We start from the raw sequence: 22,595 nt of genomic DNA, 5'->3' as shown, positions 1-22,595 counted from the left end.
TCCAACTGTATTATTTTAACAATGGATTAGACCTGTATTTTAAAAAGGCAATTAACCTTCAATTAAATATTTTATTTTATTTAATAAAGACGTCTAGAAAAGAAAGAAGTAGGATAGGAACACTAAAGCACAAAAGCAACTTTCTGTACACAGATGAGTAGCTTTTCTCCATTGTAGAACATTAGCTCTACAGTACATTCCACTATTGAAATTCTAACCATTTATATTTTAACACATAATAGGTAATACATCCCCATGTAGAGGTTAACTGCTGATGTATAGATCTGCATTAGAAGAGAGGCCTTCCTTGTCAACAGCACCTCTTGCTTACAAGAACCCTGAAGTGACCCGTTTCTACATATTAAAGCAGTGGTTCTCAAACTTTTTGGACCAAGTACCACCCCTGAACAAACCAAAGCATCCAAGTACCACCTGAAAGTCATTTTCTCATAGGAAACCCAGAAATTCTCAATGACTAACATGAGTGTGCATGTGCACACACACTTACATACACATATAATAAATATCATAATAAACTTTATTTGATATAGCACCTTTAAAGGTGGCTTATCAAAGTGCTTTACAGAAAGAAAAAAAACAGGAACAACAACAATTAAAAATAAACAATAAAAAAGCACCATTTCAGTGAGAGGGGTGAGTCTGTTTAGTCGAGCAAAGCAGATATGAATTCATTGGTCGAGCCTTGATACAATTCACAACAGAGTCTAACAGATTTAAAATCGTCAGGCATGTTCTTGAAGGGCAAAGTTCTCGTGGTGGATGTTGCAAATAGTCCATTCATTTCTGGAGCAACCTCTCTAATTCGTGCAACTACACTGCTGTGTCGGCTTGTCATTGCTCTAGCACCGTCTGTACAACTCCAACGCAATTTTTCAAGTTGATGCCATTCTCTTCGTTGAATTCATCCAGAAGCTGAAATATGGGCTCTCCTGTAGTTTCTGTTGGTAGCGGCTTACAGAACAAAAAGTCCTTATGGGACATACTCTCAAACTCGTATCTAACGTTAACGAGCAAATTGGCCAAATCAAAGGCATCTACAGACTCGTCTAATTGCAGTGAAAAGCAGCTGCTCATCTTGACGCGTTCTATCAGGGTACTTTTGATATCATCCGCCATATCAATAATTCTATGAGTGACTGTGTCTTTCAGGGGAAGGGGGGCAGCAAGTCGAGGTGTTTAGCAGCTTTTTCTCCACAGACAATACGTGTCAGCTCTTTTGTCAATGGTAAATAAGGTTCTTCAAAAATAGTGTGGGGCTTACCTGCTTTAGCAATCCACAAGCTTGTATTTTTCCCCGTTTCCGTTTCAGGAATCCCGTCTCAGAAGTTAAAAGAAGTATTTATTTCATGCGCATGGAAGCTAAAACACAGAGACGCTCGGTGTATTTTTCTCAAATTAACCTAGAACAGTTCTTAAATATTTTTCTGTTATCTATCACGCATTCCTGTGCTCACACGATTGCCAGCGTCAGAGCACACATTTCTATGCATTACTGTGCTTATAACACTGGCATTGGTCCAAAACCACGCACGTTCTCTTACCTTCCTATTTGTAGGAGATATGTTTTTTTAGATACAATTGGTCACTTATGTTCGTAACACGCATTTCTATGCTTTCCTCTGCTTACAAGATTGGCTGTGTGGTGGGCTGTGTATTCGACACGTATTAAAATAGAAAATAGGAAAACCTGTCCCGATTTTTCAGTGCACTTAACAAAGATCCAGGGTTATATGGCGTACCACCTGGCAGTTTGAGAACCCCTAATTTAGAGAATCCCAGTCAGGGTTCCCAGTGGAATAGTGACATGACCCAGGCTCAAACCTTTGAAGTACATTGATTAGCATTGCTACCCTGCAGCACAGGAACCCTGGGTTCAATTCCTCAGGTGCTATCTATGTGAAATTTGTTGTGTTACGAATAGAGGGTTACAAAAAAAGAGAATATCAGAGATAGCTGAGCAAATTAACACTTTCTTGCCTCTGGAAAAAGAGTCACTTTCCCCCTGGTATGATGTTCCCTCAAACTGTTAAAAATATCTCTGGAAGTTTATACAGTAGAAGCCTGGTTTATGGCTTAGATTAAAGCTAAGTAATCATAACCCCCCAACTTGCAAATATTTTTTCAAGAATACATCCAAGTGTTTGGTATAATCGGAGGCACCTCCATTTTTTTATTGATGCAACTTTGATGAAAAGAGTAATAACTCAGGTTAGACAAACATTTATTAATAATGACAATGACACACTTAATAACACACACAACATAAACATACAATATATGCGTTATGCTATTAGCAAACACTCAAGCAGGGCATTTCAGGAGCCTACTGTATATCCTAACCACCCAGGAAAGCCCCAGACTGCTACCAAGTATTCAACTCCTCTATAATGCCTGCAAAGGCCAACAGAAGAGATAAAGCTGACTTCTAAATCTGACACAATACAACCTACGATTAAAAATCTCTCTGTAATCCAGGATGCTACAAAATGAATAGAAACTTATCTACCTCTTCTAAAAATGCACTCACTAAGCAGGGGAGGCCATGTTTAACTGAGGAATTCTTTAAACAAATCAAAGTCACAGAATAGCTCTCTTAACAAAGTTTCTAAGTTTTAAATATTTAAGTTTCAAATAGTTAACTTGAATCTGGTTTTTATGGATGATCTTTATGAGGGAGGGGAGGTCTTGCCTTCTCCCATTCGGTCTCTTCCCCTGTCTTCCTGTATCCTCTTTTTTTCTCTCCTACCTCTTTTTCTTCCTAACTGCCTGTTTCATGCTGTCTACCTGAACTGTTGTTTGACAATTAATAATTTACCCCAAATGTATTAACTCCTTTGCAATTGCTTTGATCACGGAATCTTGCACCCCTAGATCTCGGCAAACATCTCCTTGCAGTAATAATAACATGCTCTACATTGACCTTTTCATTAAGTGCTAGATAAAAAAGCAGGGCAATGACTTTCTCTACATGCTAGCGCTCACCACAGCAGATCTGGGTGATGCGCTGTGCCAGTCTGCAGCCCAGACCCGAAGGCTTGGCTGGGCATGCCCATGTGTTAATGGCTCTGGCAGCCTGACTCCGGCTGCAGCCCCCGGCTACTCGAGGGCCAGGAAGACAGCCTGTAGAGCCGCATGTCTGCCTTTGCACAGCTGGTCATGTACCTTGACTTTAACCAGGGGAAGCTGAGAGGTGTTGCGGGCTCTGCGGAGGCCATCATCTGTGCCTGGTCACCTGATGGAGAGCAAAAACTCCAGCTGCGGGTCTGAGTAGAGATTTCCCATCTGTCTATCCGGGAGGACCAGAGGAACTTTGCTTCGGCGCGATCAGCAGAGGCTAGCCTGAGGCTGCTGGTCACTGGATCCAAAGACCAGCGCAATATACACCTAGAACTACTGCCTCTAGAGAGCAGTAGTAATGCCTTGCAGGGCCGGGTACCGCTGCAGAGCTCAGACATGTAGATCACCCCAGTCTTTGCTCACGGAGAGGACTGGGGTCACGGGCTCGGAGTATTTTCAGTACTGGATTCTGAAACATCACTGCATAGCAAGGTGGCAAAGGAAATCCGCACTGCCTTATAAGCAACTTTGTTCTTTCTTTGGATTTGAGGTTGGTAGAAAGCTGGTTATGATTCGCTATGATGCGTTATGATTCAGAAACCCACTGTCCTGTCCCAGGTCCTGACAGCAATCAGGTGGGACTGAGTAAAAATGTTATTTCTGTTAACAGAGTGATGTTATTTTAAACAAGAAACATAAGCATAGATAAGCATAGATGATTATCTATGCTTATGAGGTAAAAATGGAAGAATCTTTGATGGTTTTATTATTTATATTTTCCCTTGGCTTCATTTATAAGCCTTCTAAAGGTATTTAAATATTAATATTTGAGTTCTCTTTTTTCTTTTTTCTTTGTCTTCTGCATCAGTGGATGTCTTTTTTCCTTTATTTATATGTATATTTGTGTCTTTGTTTTTTTCTTGTCATTTAAAAAAAATAAAAAATAATTATTAATTTCTTTAGTTATGTGATTCCTTATTATTATTCCCTTTTAAGTGGATTCTAAAAAGTACACATTTATTTACCACAATATTGAAAGGAAGTCAATAAATTCATTTAGACATTCATAAAAAAGATGAAAGCATTATAGTTTTTTATAAAGTATACAAACTTTATATAGTTAGAACTAGCATGTCAAACCATTTCCATATAACCACAGTAAGTAACCGAGTTAAAGACATTGATGTATAAAATGTTTATGAAATAGGTGGAGTACGTTTTTTAGCTTCCACTACCAGTCATATACAGTACAGTATGTATGATATACTGTATTTATATTCCTAAATTAAAATTCTAAATGATGTTCAGAGACATTATAGCCCTTATATTGTTATGTTCAGCTACCAAAATTATACGTTAGTTATAAAATTCCATAGTAATATGCCATATAAAGCAGACACACCACAAGTGCCACCTATCGATCATCTTTGGCCAGTGAAATACATACCGATACGCAGCACACGACTTTCCGACGTTGGAAGAAATACCGCATGTTCTGAGTGGATACATCTGTACTTTGGTAAATGACAGAAGCTCATTTCAGTATTTTTTTCTGTGAATCAGAGACAGAGCAGCGCCAATTTGTTCAGTCAGACTTGTTTCAGCACTTTGGCTATGTCATTATGTCAGAGTAATTTCAGTAACAATCAGTAATACAGTAATTAGTTCAAGTAAAATGCTGATTCAAATGAAAATATCCTTTGAACATACAGCATACACTGTATGAATCATACTACCTAACTCTACTTCCATGGCTGATTTAAACTTATTCTTTCAAATTTGAGCACTGCATTATATAGCTCCCAAGTGGCATCACACCTCTAGGCAATTCCATGTGAATAGTCTTCACTTACAGTAAGCCTACATTCTTTTAATTAAGTAATTAATCCATTAGATCCATTACATTAATCCCTTACATTTTTCGCTCATACTGTATATCAAACACTCTTGATCAGATCTTCCTCCTCATTAACATAATTGGTTCTTCTCTTTACATCTATAGCTCTATAAGGCCACCCTTTGTTTTGCAAAATCTTTGCTTAAAGCAAAACAAAATTTCCAGTTGATGATTTGTGTCCTCCATAATGAAAGAAAGACATGAGTGAAAAGAGTAGAAACATTTCTGCACAACTGTGTATATACATCCATCCACTTTATATCCCCTTCATCCCAATAAGGGCCTTAGAGGAAGCCAGAGCCTATCTAAGCAAGTAATGGGTACACCCTTGATAGGATTCCAATCGTACACAAACCAGCACTCACATTAGAATCAGTTTTCCCAGAAATCAATTCACCTACCAGTATGTTTTGGGACTTTTGGATGAAACCGGAGAATTTTGAGGAAATTCACATGAACACAGGGAGAACATACAAACTCCATGCAGATAACACGCAGGCCCGTAATAAAACTCAAGGCAAAAGTACTGCGAAGCAGCCATGCAAACCAGAACCCCACTGTGCCAGCAAATTGTATATGATACCAATAACTAGTTAAAATTATATGCAGCATGTTTTCCTATATAACATTTATGGCTACTGAGACTAATTATTTGTGTTAAATTCATTAAGAACAACTTAAAAATCTGTTTTCATTGTATTAAAAATATGTAACTTTAGCAGTTTTAAATAAGAAACACACAATATTAATACTTTATACATTTATTGTATGCAGTCATGCATAACAAAGGTTACCCTCCCCGCCAGGGTCCTCCTCCCGGACCTGGTAGGGTGCCAGGCAGTCTAGGTGCAGGACCGCCACTCTCCCCCGTGTTCGCAACCGGACCCGGTAGCAGAAATCGCCCACCACCAAGAGGAACTCAGTGGGCCACTCCCACGACGGTGCCAGCTTAGGGCTGAGGCCTTTACGGCGGTACAGGCTGTACCCCCAAACCTAGTCCCCAGGCTGGAAGGCAGGCTCCCTGCAGCCCAGCATGAGTGAGGCCGGGGTGCACCTGGTAGATTCCTGGACCACGGTCCGATATGCCCAGAGTGCAAGGGGGAGGTGGTGGTCCCAGTCCCGCTAGTGCCGGGAAACCAGGGTAGCCAGCTGGGTGACGAGTGTCCGATTAAACCACTCCACCAACCCGTTGCTCTGGGGATGCAGCGGGGTGGTCCACGTCTTAGATAACCCCAGGCGCTGGCACCCTCTGGCGAAGACCTGGGAATCGAAGTTACGTCCCTGGTCACAGTGTAAATCCTCTGGCACCCCTAGCCTGGCAAACATCCCCTCCAGTAGGGCATTGGCCACTGTGGAGGCACTCTGGTCTGGGAGGGCATAGGCCTCCTGCCACTTTGTGAAATACTCCATTGCCACCAGGACGTAGCGGTTCCCAGCCTCAGTGCACGGAAATGGGCCCAAAACACCCACCCCCACATGCTCCATGGGAGCCCCCACTTGGTGTTGTTGGAGGGGGGCCTGAGAGCGCCCGGGGGGACCCTTCTGCGCCACGCACACCGCACACGTTCAGCAGTACTACTCCATGTCCCAGTGGGACAGACCCCAATAAAAGTGGCCTTAGAGACGCTGCAGGGTTTTCTTACAGCCGAAATGTCCCACGCCCGGCTGGCCGTGCACTGCTTGGAGCACAGCCCCCTGAGCGACTGTGGCACCATCAGCTGCCACCAGATCTTGCCGATGGAGGGTACCCACCACCCCCAGTGCAGCACCCCATCCCTTACCTCCAAGGCCTCCCACAGGGAGCAGAGGGCCATCACAGACTTTGGGTGCGGGGCGAGCTCCTCCCGCACAGGGTCAGGCGGCGCTTGACAGAGTCTGCTAGAATCTGCCACGGGTTGTCCATCCTGCCCGCTTCTGACACCAATGTAGCATTTTTGAGTTCACTCAGGACAAAGGACCAATGAATCATCAATGGCACCTGATTTTAGTAAACTGTTTGTAGCCTCTATTTCTGCATGACAGCTGTATATAGTATCTACAAATCCTGTTGTAATGTATGATAAACACAGGTAGCAGCAGTTTCATTGATGTGTAAATGTATAAATGTTGGGGTCTGTAACCCACATTGAAACAGTCCCTTTGAGTAGCAAAGAGGCACAGTCTTTGCATTTGCTTTTTAAGGTTATTACGGCTAATTTCAAACGTCTGCGGTGTGTCACTAAATGTTCTGAAAACTCAGGTGTTCTAAAATGTTTTATTTCTTTTCTTTTCAAGCAATATTACATATTTTCTTTGGGCTGTCCTTACCACATTTTCCATGATGATGTTATCTCACAACATCTATTAAAAGTTAACTACCGAACTGGATAGATAGACAGAATGACCTTATCTTATTTGTAACTGTTCTTGTGTTTTTATGTTTCAGAAATCTAGAAACTTTATTCTTTCTTTATATTTCTCCCAGAAATAATTTGTATTGCACCGTTTTCGGGGTCTGCAGTATTGTATCGGTAAATGAAACATGGTTAGACACCAGGATTGGATTTAAAAAATTTGTTGAGAGACTTTGTTTTATTTTGTTTAGACATTTTTTATTTGCTTTATTTGTCTGCTCTCTGTGTTCATTAATAATCCCAGGGGATCACCTCAGTGTCCTGGCCAATTCCCTCTGGCCTTTGCCAATCATGGTCTCCTAATAATCTATGGCTGCCACCTCATCATGCAGGTGGGGCTGCACACTGGTGGTGGTGGAGGGGAGACCCCATTTTCTGTAAAGCGCTGAGTGGTAGCGTCCAGAAAAGTTCTATATAAGTGTAAGCAATTATTATTAATTATCTTTTTAATATCAATGTTAATTAGAAATGTTCTACTAAGTATTCAATTCCTGGTTTTCTACTTAAACCCAAGCTGCTCTCCACATATCTCCGCTGAGCAAGACAGCACTTAACTCTGTGCAGAGGTTGCAGCCGAGCCTGTCTTGCAAACCCCTTTGGTCCCCCTTTTTCAAGAGGCTCGCTATTCGGTTTCACCTGAGGCTCCTTTTTTTCCACCCCACGGGCTGTGCAGCAATTGTCTGCCTCAAGACAGCCCTTTAACTCCGCCTGGCTCCCTTCTTATTCGGCCCTCATGTTTCAGACCGGCTTATTGTGTTTGCAGTTTTGGCTTTAAGCCAGTTCTTCACTCTGTGCAGCAGTTTTCAGCCTCAGCATTGCCCAGCGCACCAGCCTCAGGTCCAGCGTCACCAGGCACACCAAGCCAGCCCTCGCTTTGCACAGCAGTCTCTGCAGCCTTAAGCCAGTGCTTCAGATCCATCCAGCTCCCTTTTCAGGAGACTCTCCATTCAGTTGCACCCATACCCAAGGTTCTCTGTCTCTGACTAGCGGACTGTGATTGGCAGCTATTTCGGCATTAGGATAGAGCTTCGCTCTGTGCAGCAGCCTTAGCTCTCAGCATCAAACATATAGCAGCTTCAAATCCAAGCCGGCATTCAGCCTCACCGGCGCAGCAGAATCAGCTCCAACATCACCCAACACGCCAGCTTTAGCTCTTTGGCTGCTCTCTGCATCTCCTGATGCTGCAGTTTCATATTCTAGTCCCCACTTATTCGTTTCACTGCTCACCGCGTCGACCCTTGTGTTTGCCAACCCACACCCCTGGCACTCCTGAGATCTGCGTCAGGTGGGAGGCAATAGGCCTTTCAAAAGTACTCTTTCAATTCTGAGAGTCCCTTTGTCATCACAGCAGCAGGGGGCAGTCCCTGTCAGAGCCTGACAACTAGGAATCCTTAAGGGGCTCAGGCTAACAGAGAGATGCTCTCAGGCATCGAAGTGGAAACAGGATGCTTCACTCCCTAAGAAAGATACAGAAGGTTCTGCTGGAATGCTGAAAGGAGACTGGGAAAAATGATAGCAAAGAAAAGTTACCCAGATAGCTCAAAAGAAAAAGGTGAGGATAAAGAGCCCTGAGTCAGGAGAAGAAGTCACTTCAAGAATAGCTGAGAAGGCAGCAGGAACGATAACAGAAAAAAACTAAACTACTATGGCAGGACCCAAAAGAGCAAGAATGGGGCTAGGCTAGGGAGAGGACAAACAGCTGCATGGGGATAACCCTGGGGTCCTGGACAACAGAAGTTTCCTCTTGTGGGCAGGACAGAACTGCAGGTGACCAGCGGGGAAAAGTCAAGGATTCTGGGGTGGAGTCCAGGAGCTGCAAACAGTCAGGGACAGGAGTACAGAATAAAGTTCTGGAGAAGAGGCAACCTAGAAAAGAGATCTGCAGTGCAGAGAGGCTTGAAGTCATAGACTGCAGTCAGAGCACACTGGAACAGAGCACTGCAGTGCAGGGTAACGTGAAGTCCTGGACTGGAGACAGAACAGACTGGAACAGGGCACTGCAGTGCAGGGTGACGTAGTGTCTTGGACTGGAGTCAGAGCAGCTTCAGCGGCGAGAAGTGAGGGTGTCAGTATAGAGCCCAAAGATCACAACCCTGGCAAATCAGCCCTTTGACAGGAATTGGGGAGCATCAGTTTCGGATTGGAATCCTGTGCTGAACACCCAAGAAAAATGAGGACACTAGGGTATCTCGGTTTTGGAGTGGAATCCTGTTGCTGTGCCCCCAGGCTGAAGAGCTATTCGACTTTGGAGCGGAATGGTGTCGAGAACCAAAGAAAGGGGTGCGAATGGGCTTAGAATTCCAGAAAAGCAGCTGAGGCATCTGCCCGACGAACAGGAGATCAGAAAGCAGTAGTACAAACTGGATGGGTTAAAAGAAACAATGATGAACCATGATTAAAGGAAAAGAGGAACTGAATAATAAATTGAGTAAACATGAAGATTTTTATTCTCATCTATGTGTAATACATCAGAAATAAAGGGATTTTTTATTAATATTGAACACAGTTTTCATATAATAATGAAATGTTCTTGCAATATAATAAATGTACCTGTACCCTAGATTACTTGCCTGTTTTTTTTATTACTGACTGTAGTGTCACAATTAATTCTTCCTTTTTCTTACAGCCAACCACAAGTTATATCTCTGTTGTATTCAAATACTGCACATCTTTTTCCAAACATATTGGAGTATCTCATTAAATTTCTTAATCAGACATTTCTGAAGTTTTTAGTGTTTGAAATTTACAGTTCGATAAAGGCTTATTAAGATTTATTATCACAATAAAAAGTCACATACTGTAAGTAATGAAAGCAGATGCTGGTCTTAAACATTTTATTTAAATAAACACAAACACATCTATAATGATGAATTGAAATTGTTCAAAGTGTACTATCCCAGCTATACATTTCGACAACTTTATTCAGACAAAAGTTTAATTCTAGATGAATTACGGTGAAATATTTTACATGTAACAATAAGTTTCAGTGCTTCTCGAAACCATGGATAGAAAAAAGCATATATTAATGGATTAAAAGTTGAATTTACATAGCCCAACCATATTAGGCCATCAAACACGAACAAAGGAGTTGCAAAATTGAGATAGGCGTCTATCATTGTATCTATGAAGAAAGGGACCCAGCAGACTATAAAGACACCCATAACTATACCTAGTGTTTTAGCAGCTTTATGTTCCCTGTTCTGTTGAGTTTTCTTTTTACTGCCATCCACCGAAAATATTCTATTTTCCATAATTTGTATCATTCTTGCTTGGTTTCTAGCTACACTGAAAATGTGCGCATATATTCCAATCATGGCAAAACAGGGAGCAAAAAAAACAGCTGAATCCAGTAATGCCCATAACTTATTAAAAACAAGTAAACAACCACCCTCACATGATAGTATGGCAACCACATCTTCTAGGCCTTGGTCGTTAGATTTGGTGTAAAGTATTCCAAAAGTGTATAATGCTGGCAATATCCAACCAATAATAATAAACACACAGGACACTCTGATGCTGATTTTGTTTGCATAATGAAGAGGCTCACATACTGCATAATACCGATCAATAGCGATAAAACATAAATGGAAAATGGAGGCAAAGGAAAGCAACATGTCAAAAGATGTATGAAGTCTGCAAAAGAATGATCCCAAATACCAGCAAGTTTCAACCATTCTGACCATGCTAAATGGGAGAACAATTAAACCTAAGAGAAAATCAATGGTTGCCAGTGAAAGAACAAGAAAGTTATTTGGTGAGTGAAGCTGCTTGAAGTGAGAGATGGAAATAATCACTACAAGATTTCCACCAATTGTAATAAGGACTGTAAGACCAAACACAAAATACATAGCTACCTTCATACCAACAGTTCTGTGCTCTTTTATACAGGATTTGTTCATGTCTTCAAAGCAGTATTCTATTGTGTCCATCTCCAATAATGTTGAATTCATAATGCTGAGATTCACAAAATGAGGCTGAAAGAAACAGAAGCCACGTGTTTCAATGAAACCTATTTTAAATTACTTCTGTAAGGAAGAAAGAGAATCAAATTAAACATTTGTCAAAGATATTTGGATGTTTACTTGAAATCATAAGGGATTATTACAAATATCATATTTCCTGTTGCCTGCATGTATTGTTGAAACAAAGAAAATCTTAATATAGTGAAAAATGCTCTATTGGGTGTCTTAAATTCCCTAAACAATGTGAAATACTAGAGTGCCGGGGAAGTTTTATTGGGATAAATGATAAATCATATTGTACACACTTTTTTAAATGTTTCAAAATAATATATTGTGTTTTGTATCTTTTAGTGATTCAAATTTCTGAAGTGTAATCTTAAAATGCCAGTAGAATCCTGTGCTTTAATACACTGTATTAGACTGTTGATGCTTAATGATTTCTGGTTCGCAATTAAGTTGCAGTTCCTCAAGGGACGGGAAGATTATTAAATTTTTAACGTAGTCTTTCGCAAAATATTTAAAATGTTTGTTTAAATTAATTAAACTAGGAAACTATAACTCTCGTTCATCATACTGTAAATACTATAAACTATAAATCATTTGTTTGAAATAGAATCCTGTTTGAAGTAATGTACAATATCAATAAATTGCGTTTGAATTGCACTGCGTGTTTACAGAGGGGATACAACTTATTATATTTATATAACAAACTCAAATTACCACTTCAATACTGCCTTTGTCAGAGATCAGGTTAACATTCGGGATACTCACAATTTCTAATTGATTCAATCCATAAAGTTTTTTTTATTCCACATTTATTGACTGAAAGCTTTAAATGAATAACAAAATACTCCTCTTGCCTGATAGGCTAAAAGTACAGAAGATTCAGAGTAAAAACAGCCCATTGATATTTATCTATTAACCTATGTTTATATTGAATGTGTATATATAATTAACTGAGGTAACTCTTACACACTAATATATTATGAACTCAAACACAATGAATTGTGAAATCATAAAACAATACTTACTATTTAACAGGCTCCTCATAAAGACATCTTGCAGAAACTTGCTTTCTCTTTCTTTGTTGATTCTTGTTAGAAAACAGGCTTTTATATAGCACTGGGACTTTGTTATGTTCAACACTGTGTGGATGTCAAGGGGAATATCAAAAAGCTATTGGTCAAAGACAATACACATAATTATGAATAATCCAGCATTGTAAACAGACAATGAGAGAAAGAGATACAGTGCCTGACTAGCAGCTGTTTGCTGTTCCACCTGTAAACAATGGATTAGACCTGTAGTTTAAAAAGGCAATTAACCTTCAATTAAATATTTTATCATCATTTTATATATTATTGTTCCTTTGCAGCCTATGCATGCTGACGCAGCTACCCACCTGAATTACTGGCAGCTTAGCCATGTTTAGTTCAAGCTAACAGGCAGCCCTCAACAGATAGGAAGTTTATAGTACAGATTGTAGCCAATCTTCATAAAATCTGAATGATTTGTGTCCTCCATAATGAAAGAAAGATATGAGTGAAAAGAGTAGAAACATTTCTGCACAACTGTGTATATACATCAATCCATTTTATATCCCCTTCATCCCAATTAGGGTCATAGAGGAATCCAGAGCCTATCTAAGCATCGATAGGATACCAGTCTGACACAGATCCGCACTCACATTAGGACCAGTTTTCCCAAAAATCAATTCACCTACCAGTATGTTTTTGGACTTTTTGATGAAACCAAAATTTTGAGGAAACTCACATGAGCACAGGGAGAACATACAAGCTCCAAGCAGATAACACGCAGGCCCATAATAAAACTCTGGCCCCAAGTAGTGTGAAGCAGCCATGCAAACCACTACCCCACTGTGCAACAGAATTATATATGATACCAATAACTAGTTACAATTATATGCAGCATTTTTTCCTAGATAACATTTATGACTATTGAGACTTAATATAGGATTTCACTAATTATTTGTGTTAAATTCGTTAAGATTAACTTAAAAATCTGTTTTCATTGCATTACAAATATGTAATTTTTAGCAGTTTCAAATAAGCAAACACACAATAGTAATACTTTACACATTTATTGTATGCAGTCATGCATAACAAAGGTTAGCTAATACAATTTCTGTGACTGTCAAACATAAAAATACATCATACAGCACATATTACCAATTTTGATCAGCTGCAATAATACATAATGTTATCTTACAGATCATGTAAATAGTGAAATGATCAGAAAGATACTCTGCTGAGAAAATATTATAGAGAAACAAGCTGCTTAACAAAAACTTGAAAGTGTCTTTCTGGTCCTTTCAACATGACTAATACTATTAATGAGTTTCTGGTGATTCATTTCCATTTTCTTTTTTCATGTAAGAGTACTAAGACAAAGCTCATTTGTCATAATATCTGTAAAAAAATGTTTTGTTTCACATCTTGTATTAAAAGGAGCCACAAATTCTGAAATATGTTTTAAAAAAACACAAATACCAATTTAATTGATTTATAAAATATAAATGCATGAAATTATGTTCACATACATATTGCAAAATTTGTTGTAATAAAACAATACCTAAAAAGCGTAAAATCCTTAATTATAAAGGCAAATATAAAACAAAATGTAGATATGCGTTTTGGCTGTGGAGCCTTCTTCAGGTGTGAGAGAGACAGGGCAGTAGGCAAAGGTAAAGTAGCGGGAGAACAAAGGTTGGGAGGGAGGAGGAGTGAGAGGCGGGAGCAGGGGACAGAAAGAGAGGCCAATCAAGAGGTGTGAAGTCAGAATGGGTGCAGAGAGGTGTGAAATGAAACTTCCAATGAATGGAGAAAATTTAAAAGAACAGTAGTCTGTCGTTAAGGAAGGGAGAATGTGTGATCCTAGCTGCAGAATAATTTTAGTTTCGGTGGTCTTTCTGATGTATGAGTTCGGAAAACCATCTTTGAGAACACAGACGGAGAGATTAGAGTGGTCGTGGCCGTCAGAGGTGAAATGAGAAACAATGGGCTTGGAGAGATCTTTAATCTTCACAGCCCTGATCTGTTCTCTGAAGTGGTCTCCGAGTCTCCTTCCTGTTTCCTCCTTCCTGTGAAATGTAGATATATTTATAATATCTCTTGGATGCTTAATGTTTCTGCAGACTTTGTCTGTAACCTATATTCTTTAAAAATCTCCTCATAATTATTTTGGAGGTAATCAAGGTAGGTCTCACCCTGGTTACCAGCACTGCAAAAGAGTGAGCTGTTCTTGTAAGACTTAAATTCTTTTGTCTTCTTGAACCACTTAGCTGCAACTCCTTTTTTTTCCCTGAAGTGATCGATGCATCCTGCCAGACCAGTCAAATAATGAATGGCTCATACAAGTCAAACCGCCAAAACTGACAAGCTAGAAACATTTTTTTTGTCAGCACTGCACAATCTGTCTTTTTTGATCAAGCTGTCATGCTGATATTTGATACTCGCTAGAAGAACGGGTTTTGTGTGACATTAAGAAAGCAAAGAAGAAACAATAAATTGACTGGGAGTTAATATTTTGTTATAGCATTTCCTGTCATGATTCTGGGACTATAGAGAAACACTGGGAACTCACATGTTGCATTAATGTTTTTTTCTGTGAAGAGATAGAAATACCACTTAATACCGCAAGTAAGATAATAGTATCCGGAATTACCGCCAGGTGGAGCTAATAAAGCTCAACCTCTCATGTACAACGCTTGAGCTGTTGCCATCAAAGTCTTTACCAAAGATATTACTAATAGTATTGTAACGCATACGGCCACCATTGAGTGTGTAAGAGCCGGCTAACCAGAGCGGTGACATCACCGCCCTTCCCTCTGATAGCAGGGGCTGCAGCCGCTGGGCTGAGGGGAGATCTCTCTTTAGCTCAACAGGCAGGGTCCCTGTTGAGTGACGCCGGAGACCCGGGTTCGAGTCCCCAACGGTGGGGGGGCCGACCTGATGTGGCAGCGGCAAGGGCGCCCATGTGAACCCCCGAGCGTTACAATGGTGTCAGAAGCCGGGTGGGATAGCCCTCCGCCGAGGACGGCGAGTTAAGCGGGGGAGAGTATAACGCACATGAGCCCCCGAGCGTTACAATATTAATAATGAATGACCTTGGACAAGCTGTAAACTCAAAGTATTACCCTGGTCCACATTCTTTGTAACTGTCTTTGTAAACAAAAATACTTTATTTTTTCATTGATGAAAAGTAACACAAAAGTAACACCACAGCATTTCATTGAGCCGATCATGCATTTGTTTCCAATCATACAAAGTAATTCTTGAGAATCTCTGATTCACCATGCCTTTCACATGCTCATAAAAGATATTAGTTTAGGAACATAAACATATTACCGTATGTAAACTGTACTGTATATGGCTGGTCTTGGTATTTTAAAGAAAAAATACACACCAGTAATCCATTTCTCCCTAAACATTTTAAGCCTCAAAGTCTTACATGTGGTTATTTTTTACGTGCTCCTTGCTCCTTATGACCATGTCACTGTAGGTTTATACAGTATACAGTACTTTGTGAGAAAAGTGATAGTTTTTCTGCGAATACGCTTGATATCGGAGTAAACAAGCATACTTTTAGAATTTGATTAATATAATATATAATATGGAATCGTGTATCTAAAGAAATTAATAACGATATAATTATATTCATGCGGATATATTCATATATTCATGAGGATCACACATTCTCCCTTCCCTTAACGACAGACTACTGTTCTTTTAAATTTTCTCCATTCATTGGAAGTTTCATTTCACACCTCTCTGCACCCATTCTGACTTCACACCTCTTGATTGGCCTCTCTTTCTGTCCCCTGCTCCCGCCTCTCGCTCCTCCTCCCTCCCAACCTTTGTTCTCCCGCTACTTTACCTTTGCCTACTGCCCTGTCTCTCTCACACCTGAAGAAGGCTCCACGGCTGAAACGTTGTGTTCTCTTTCTTCTTTTTTTCAGCATGGAAACCTATTACTTGTTCCTTTGCAGCCTACGCATGCTGACGCAGCTACCCACCTGAACTAATTATATTCATGTACTGTAACACAAACAGTAGTTTATTGTAGTTTATTTATTTAGTTTATAGATAGATAGTTTATTTATCTATTGATATGTGTATCGCTGTTTCACCACTTCATAATATCTAATATCTTCAGTGTCGCATCTTCCCAGTATAGCTGATCTTTTGCTGCCTACACATGCTTACACAGCTCCCTAGGTACATTATCATACTTGACTGAGAAAGACTTTAGAAAACTTAACATTTTTATTATCAACAAATTGTAAATACGATGTTTACATTGGTGTTATTAATTTTTCACTTTAGTGTATGGAGGAGTGTCAGCTATCAATGAGAGCAGACCCCCCCCTCTTAGGCTGGGCAAATGATTTTTTTAATTTTTAAAAAAGAAATAAAAAATTAGATATAATGATATAAACATTTACTGCAATACAATACTGCAACGTTTCGGCTGTGAATCCTTCTTCAGGTGTGAGGATCGTCAGCTCAAAATGAAATGCTTGGAGTTTGTAATGTAAGGCGCTCTGAACGGGTTAAACTTTAATGCAGGAAAAATGTATTTCCCCGAAGCTACAGTGTACTGATTCTTATGGGAGCCTGTTTCCACAAGGGAGTAAAAAAAACGCGCTATGGTATTCTCTCCGATGCAGTGCAGTTAAAAATATCTCTGATGCTATTCCTAAATTAATATTGTTTATGACCATCAGACGCGTTATGCTCCTTTTCTTTTTTCCAATGGATTGAACAGGGTGAGGCATCTCATGAGAGAGACACAGAGAGAGAGACACACACACATTTTCATTGACAAAAAGTAATGCCACACTCTCGTTTAAAGCACCATGTCTCTTCCTGTTAAAAGGAGGAGACACTTTACACTTTAACTCTTCAGTTCACAGAGAAATTTCACCAGAGCCTCTTCTCTTCTTGTGTCTAATTTTTAGTTTAGCAGGATTCAAGCAGGATTTCAGATGAAAGGCAGTGACCTCAAGCAACCCCATTGTCGAACCCGTTCAGAGCCTACATTACATTTCAGCATTTCATTTTGAGCTGAAGACCCTCACAACTGAAGAAGGCTTCACAGCCGAAACATTGCATTTTCTCTCTTCTCTTTTAAGCATGTATATGATTCTGTAATACAGTTAAAAATAATTAAAAGTCTAAACAGTATCAACTTGAATTCTTATCTTTATTAATATAACTATCAAGTGATATTAAATAAATACAGCTTTTTAGTATAGATTACACTTTTCTAAAATGTATTTAAAAAATAAAAATGATTACAATCTAATCTTTCCATGTTTGATCCCAAGATTCCAAGAAAAATACATCTAAACGGGGAGAAAGCTATGCTGAAAGTTTATTAAGATACTTAGAAGACAAAGACAACAATTTACGTTGCATTTGTCAGATTGTGAATCAATAAAGACATTTAATTAAACACGAGTTTGCGATTTCAATCAAAATGGGGGTAACGGGGACTTGCAGTGCCTCGGCATAGATGGGAAAGCCAGAGCCGACCGCTACACTGCCCTCGTGTTTCGAAATCTTGTGACTTTTGAATTTACTGGGGGTTGAAAATACCTGTGAAACCGGTTTGTTTACCAACAATGCAGACAAAGTGACTCAGTATCAGTTTTGTTCTGTCAGTTCTTCCTCCCAGAACTTGTAAATTGTTGTTGTTATTGTTGTTGTTATCCTGTAAAGCACTTTGAGAAGCATACTGTCCAGCATATTGTATTTCATTGCACTTTGACAGTGAATTGCATTCAAAACCAAACATTTTCATCAATCAGTATTCCAGATGTATATGTCAAAAAAGCTCTTGAACAACAAAACTACAGCATGAGATGACTTGCAAAGAAATCCATTATTTGTGTTTTGAAGTTTAGTGAATCAAAAAAAGAAAAGAAAGGTGAAAGACTTGTGAAAAATATTACTGTACATCTCTAGACAATTCTAGAACATTACAAGTCTAAAAGATAATTTACTAGAGAATATACACAGGAACATATCTGATGGGGTAATTTTTTCAAGAAAGCTAATTTAACATTTTCAGATGAAACAGGAAACAATATATTGAAAAAGAGAAGATGAGAAATATAACAACGGGTTACTGTAGATAGCTAAATAATTGCACTCACCCAGTTATCGACAGACTGTTATTCATACTGTAAGGCGGTATACATACAGTATACAATTAACATTGTGTAAGACCTTTTTTATTTTGTTAGCCATTACAAGTTCTTAGTACTGCCTGTATATTGTTATGGTTGATATTGTAATATTGTTACAAAACAATTCCAAAATGTCAAAAACATTCTAAATTCCTCCCCTGATTCTAGGCCTTTTCGTCTTTTTCTTGGATGTTTCCATCAAGAAACATCTCAATGGATACTGTATGTCAAACATTTACCTAGCTTTTAATTTTTACTCTTTTGATTTACTTAAACAGATTCGCTTTGTGTAAAACGCGAACAAATAAACATATAACCAAACAGACACACACAATGGGCATGCACATGCAATTTAGTGAAAGCTAGAGGTGTGAGTTTTTTTTTTCGTTCTGCACCTTAAAAGCTCTATAAATGATATTTCAGCCACAATGCTTCAGTATTGCTTAGAAACTTGCAACACTTTAGTGTTTATACTGTTCATAATACAAATAAATTATTGACTACCCCTCAGAACATATGATTTTGTTAAATGTTTTAAACTTTTTTTCTACCCTGTAAATCATATTTTTGTTTTGCTTTAAAGAAATGTTCAGGTTTAACCTACCTTGTTGCCACCTTTACTCTAAAGTACAGTAAGTAATAGAATAACTATATTAACAGCAACTTGGAGAACTTTCACACAAAGTTTATATTAGATTTATATAATCATACTGGATGCTTCATTTTTGCATATGTTATTTAACAGTTACTTGGATTTATTAATAAATAGTTAATTTATTAATATTAACTATTTATATTCTTATCTATGGAAACAGGTTACACCCACAGTGTTCTGAGTGGGTTTTGATAGGTGTTTGCTTATCTTAAAGCTCTATTGCTTGATGTCTCCCAAAAGCCATCTCTTTGCTCATGTCTGTTAATCTTTTTATACAGTGAATAAGACGAAACTGATAGTATTGCAACTGCTTTATCTTTAATTGTAATTCACCAAATGCTACATTTGGGTAGACACAGAAATATACCTTCTTAAACAACTTCCTTTTTACATTAACTTTAACATGATACCTGTATATCTAAAATAAAATTATACTAATATCCTGCTTAATGATCAAAGTTTTTGTTGCTGGAACAATGAATCATCAATGGCACCTGATTTTAGTAAACTGTTTGTAGCCTATATTTCTTCATGACAGCTGTGTATAGTATCTACACATCCTGTAGTAATGTATGATAAACACAGGTAGCAGCAGTTTCATTGATGTGTAAATGTATAAATGTTGGGGTCTGTAACTCACATTGAAACAGTCCCTTTGAGTAGCAAAGAGGCACAGTCTTTGCATTTGCTTTTTATGGTTATTACGGCTAATTTCAAACGTCTGCGGTGTTTCACTAAATGTTCTGAAAACTCAGGTGTTCTAAAATGTTTTATTTCTTTTCTTTGCAAGCAATATTACATATTTTCTTTGGGCTGTCCTTACCACATTTTCCATGATGATGTTATCTCACAACATCAATTAAAGGTTAACTACCGAACTGGATAGATGGACAGAATGACCTTATCTTGTTTGTAACTGTTCTTGTGTTTTTATGTCTCAGAAATCTAGAAACTTTATTCTTTCTTTATATTTCTCCCAGAAATCATTTGCATTGCACCTTCTTCGGGATCTGCAGTATTTTATCGGGTAAATGAAACATGGTTGGAAACCAGGATTGGATTTAAAAAGTTTATTGAGAGACTTTGTTTTATTTTGTTTAGAATTTTTTTATCTGCTTTATTTGTCTGCTCTCCGTGTTCATTAATAATCCCAGGGTATCACCTCAGTGTCCTGGCCAAATTTCCCTATGGCCTTTGCCAATCATGGTCTCCTTATAATCTATGGCTGCCACCTCATCATCCAGGCGGGGCTGCACAGTGGTGGTGGTGGAGGGGAGACCCCATTTTCTGTAAAGCGCTGTGAGTGGAGTGTCCAGAAAAGTGCTATATAAGTGTAAGCAATTATTATTAATTATTATTCTCATGAGGGCTCATGGTTTTCCAGGGTCTGCTGCTCTGACCTGATCATCTTTTTATGATCTACATTAATTTGAAATGTTCTACATAAAAAGGTAGAAACGTTTCCAAAATAACCACATGTAAGACTTTGATGCTTAAAGTGTTTAGGGAGAAAGTGGAATACTGGTGTGTATTTTTTCTTTAAACTACCAAGACCAGCCATATGCAGTTTACATGATATGTTTATATTCCTAAATTAATATCATTTATGAGCATGTGAAAGGCATGGTGAATCCGGAGATTCTCAAAACTTACTTTGTATGATTGGAAACGAATATGTGATCGGATCAACTAAATGCTGTGGTGTTACTTTTTGTCCATGAAAAAATTGTACTTTCGTTTACAAAGACGGTTACAAAGTAAGTGGACCAGGGTAATACTTTGAGCTTACAGCTTGTCCAAGGTAATTCATTATTAATACTATTAGTAATATCTTCGTTAAATACTTTGATGCATAAAATATTTCTTCATAAGGCAACATACAGTATAAATATGGGAGGTACTGTCTCACTCCTGGTCTGGTGTTTTCTGAATGCCCACAGCTGCTTCTTGTGTTATAGTTCCTTCAGATGTGGTCATCTAGTAATGGCCCCTCTCTAAAGAGAAGCTCCACCCCCTGGTAGTCGTATTCTGGATGGTATTGCAGTATAAATACAGTACACATTTATAGAAATTAAGACTGATTGCAGGATTTTGCCAGTTAATTGTTAGATTATCTTTGGTCACCATTTAAAAACTTTTTAAGAACATTTGATTTCATTCCTCATTTAATTTTCATTTTATTGAGAACAATGTATTTTTTTTATTTTTATAATTTATTTTGTGATACAATACGTTTTATCATTCACTTCCTTAAACATTTATTAAATTCTAGATTTTTTGTAAATAAAATACACATAAAATAAAGTTTTGTAATATATTTATTATATACATGCAATTAAATAATGGAAGTCTGACAGAAATTTTGTTCACAAACATAAAAATGTTTTAATCAAACAATAGTTTAAACTAGAGGTCAACTACATTAGTAAAACAGATCTGTGCTTCAGTGTGAGCAACAACAAGTACCATGTGTTACTGTTAAGTCTGAAAGGTGGAGAACAGAAAGACTTCAGTTCACAAAGCATTAAAGAGAAACAAACTCATACAGGTTTTTTCCAAAAAAGTGGAGGATTATTATTACTTTTATTGATAATAATTGTTACAAGTCAGGAAATCCATGTTCTCAATTAAAATAAAATATCTTATACCCATTTATTATAATAGTTATAAATGTGTATAATTAAATTGTGTGTCACCGTTTAAAAAACAAAGCAAAAAACATTTTATTTAATATTTTCTGGACAAGCTATTCGTTAGGAGGATATAACTTATTCTTATACTTAAATTCCACTTTAAAGTTGTTCTGCAGTTTTTAAGTTTTCAAATAAATGTTCCTCAATATAACATTTCAAAAGATTCCATGAATAATTTTCCCTAAAAGGTTATTAGGAATGAAAAGTAGTAATATAAAATAAAGTATGCCTAAGTAACATGAAATATGTTTGTCCAGTTATCCTATTTACATATTTAATTAACATTGTCCAGTATGTGTTGTACATGTAATATTACTATATTATAGAACATTACTGAATCATATGCATGATTTCTTTCCATGCTCTTTTATGAGTTTGCACATAATTTACCATGAAAGTTAGATCAAATGTCTTGACAAATCAAACCTGGTCACTAGAACTTCTTTTGCTTCTTTACAGGAGTGATCTCCTGTAAATAAAATGTCTTTATTCAGCACTGTGAAGTCATTTATGGTCTTGTTTAGTCAATATAGTCTTGTTTATCATATAGTATCATAGTATCATCTACTATGGTGATATTTGCTACTATGCATTTTGTAATAATCTTTACTGTCATGATTAAAATAGCGTGTAGCTTTGGGAAACAGTATGTGAACTACTGTAACTCAACATGGAAACACTGTATGACATCATAGCATTTTGCA

At 38.1% G+C, this 22,595-nt stretch overlaps 1 protein-coding gene across 1 annotated transcript; it reads right to left on the bottom strand.

Annotated features, from left to right (window-relative positions):
• Nucleotides 1-10,286: 10,286 nt before the first annotated feature.
• LOC138225455 (trace amine-associated receptor 4-like) lies at nucleotides 10,287-11,336 on the bottom strand. The gene has a single exon (XM_069185588.1). It carries the CDS (start codon nucleotides 11,316-11,318, stop codon nucleotides 10,287-10,289), a length of 1,032 nt encoding a protein of 343 aa, XP_069041689.1. The 5' UTR covers nucleotides 11,319-11,336.
• Nucleotides 11,337-22,595: the final 11,259 nt, after the last annotated feature.

Source organism: Lepisosteus oculatus, chromosome 2 (assembly GCF_040954835.1).
Source record: "Lepisosteus oculatus isolate fLepOcu1 chromosome 2, fLepOcu1.hap2, whole genome shotgun sequence".
NCBI lineage: Eukaryota > Metazoa > Chordata > Actinopteri > Semionotiformes > Lepisosteidae > Lepisosteus > Lepisosteus oculatus.
Note: the sequence above shows the minus strand (reverse complement) of the source record. Positions and strands in the feature narration are given on the sequence as shown.

Coding starts and splice junctions, on each gene's coding strand:
- LOC138225455 (XM_069185588.1), bottom strand. CDS start 11,318: ATGAATTCAACATTATTGGAGATGGACACAATAGAATACTGCTTTGAA.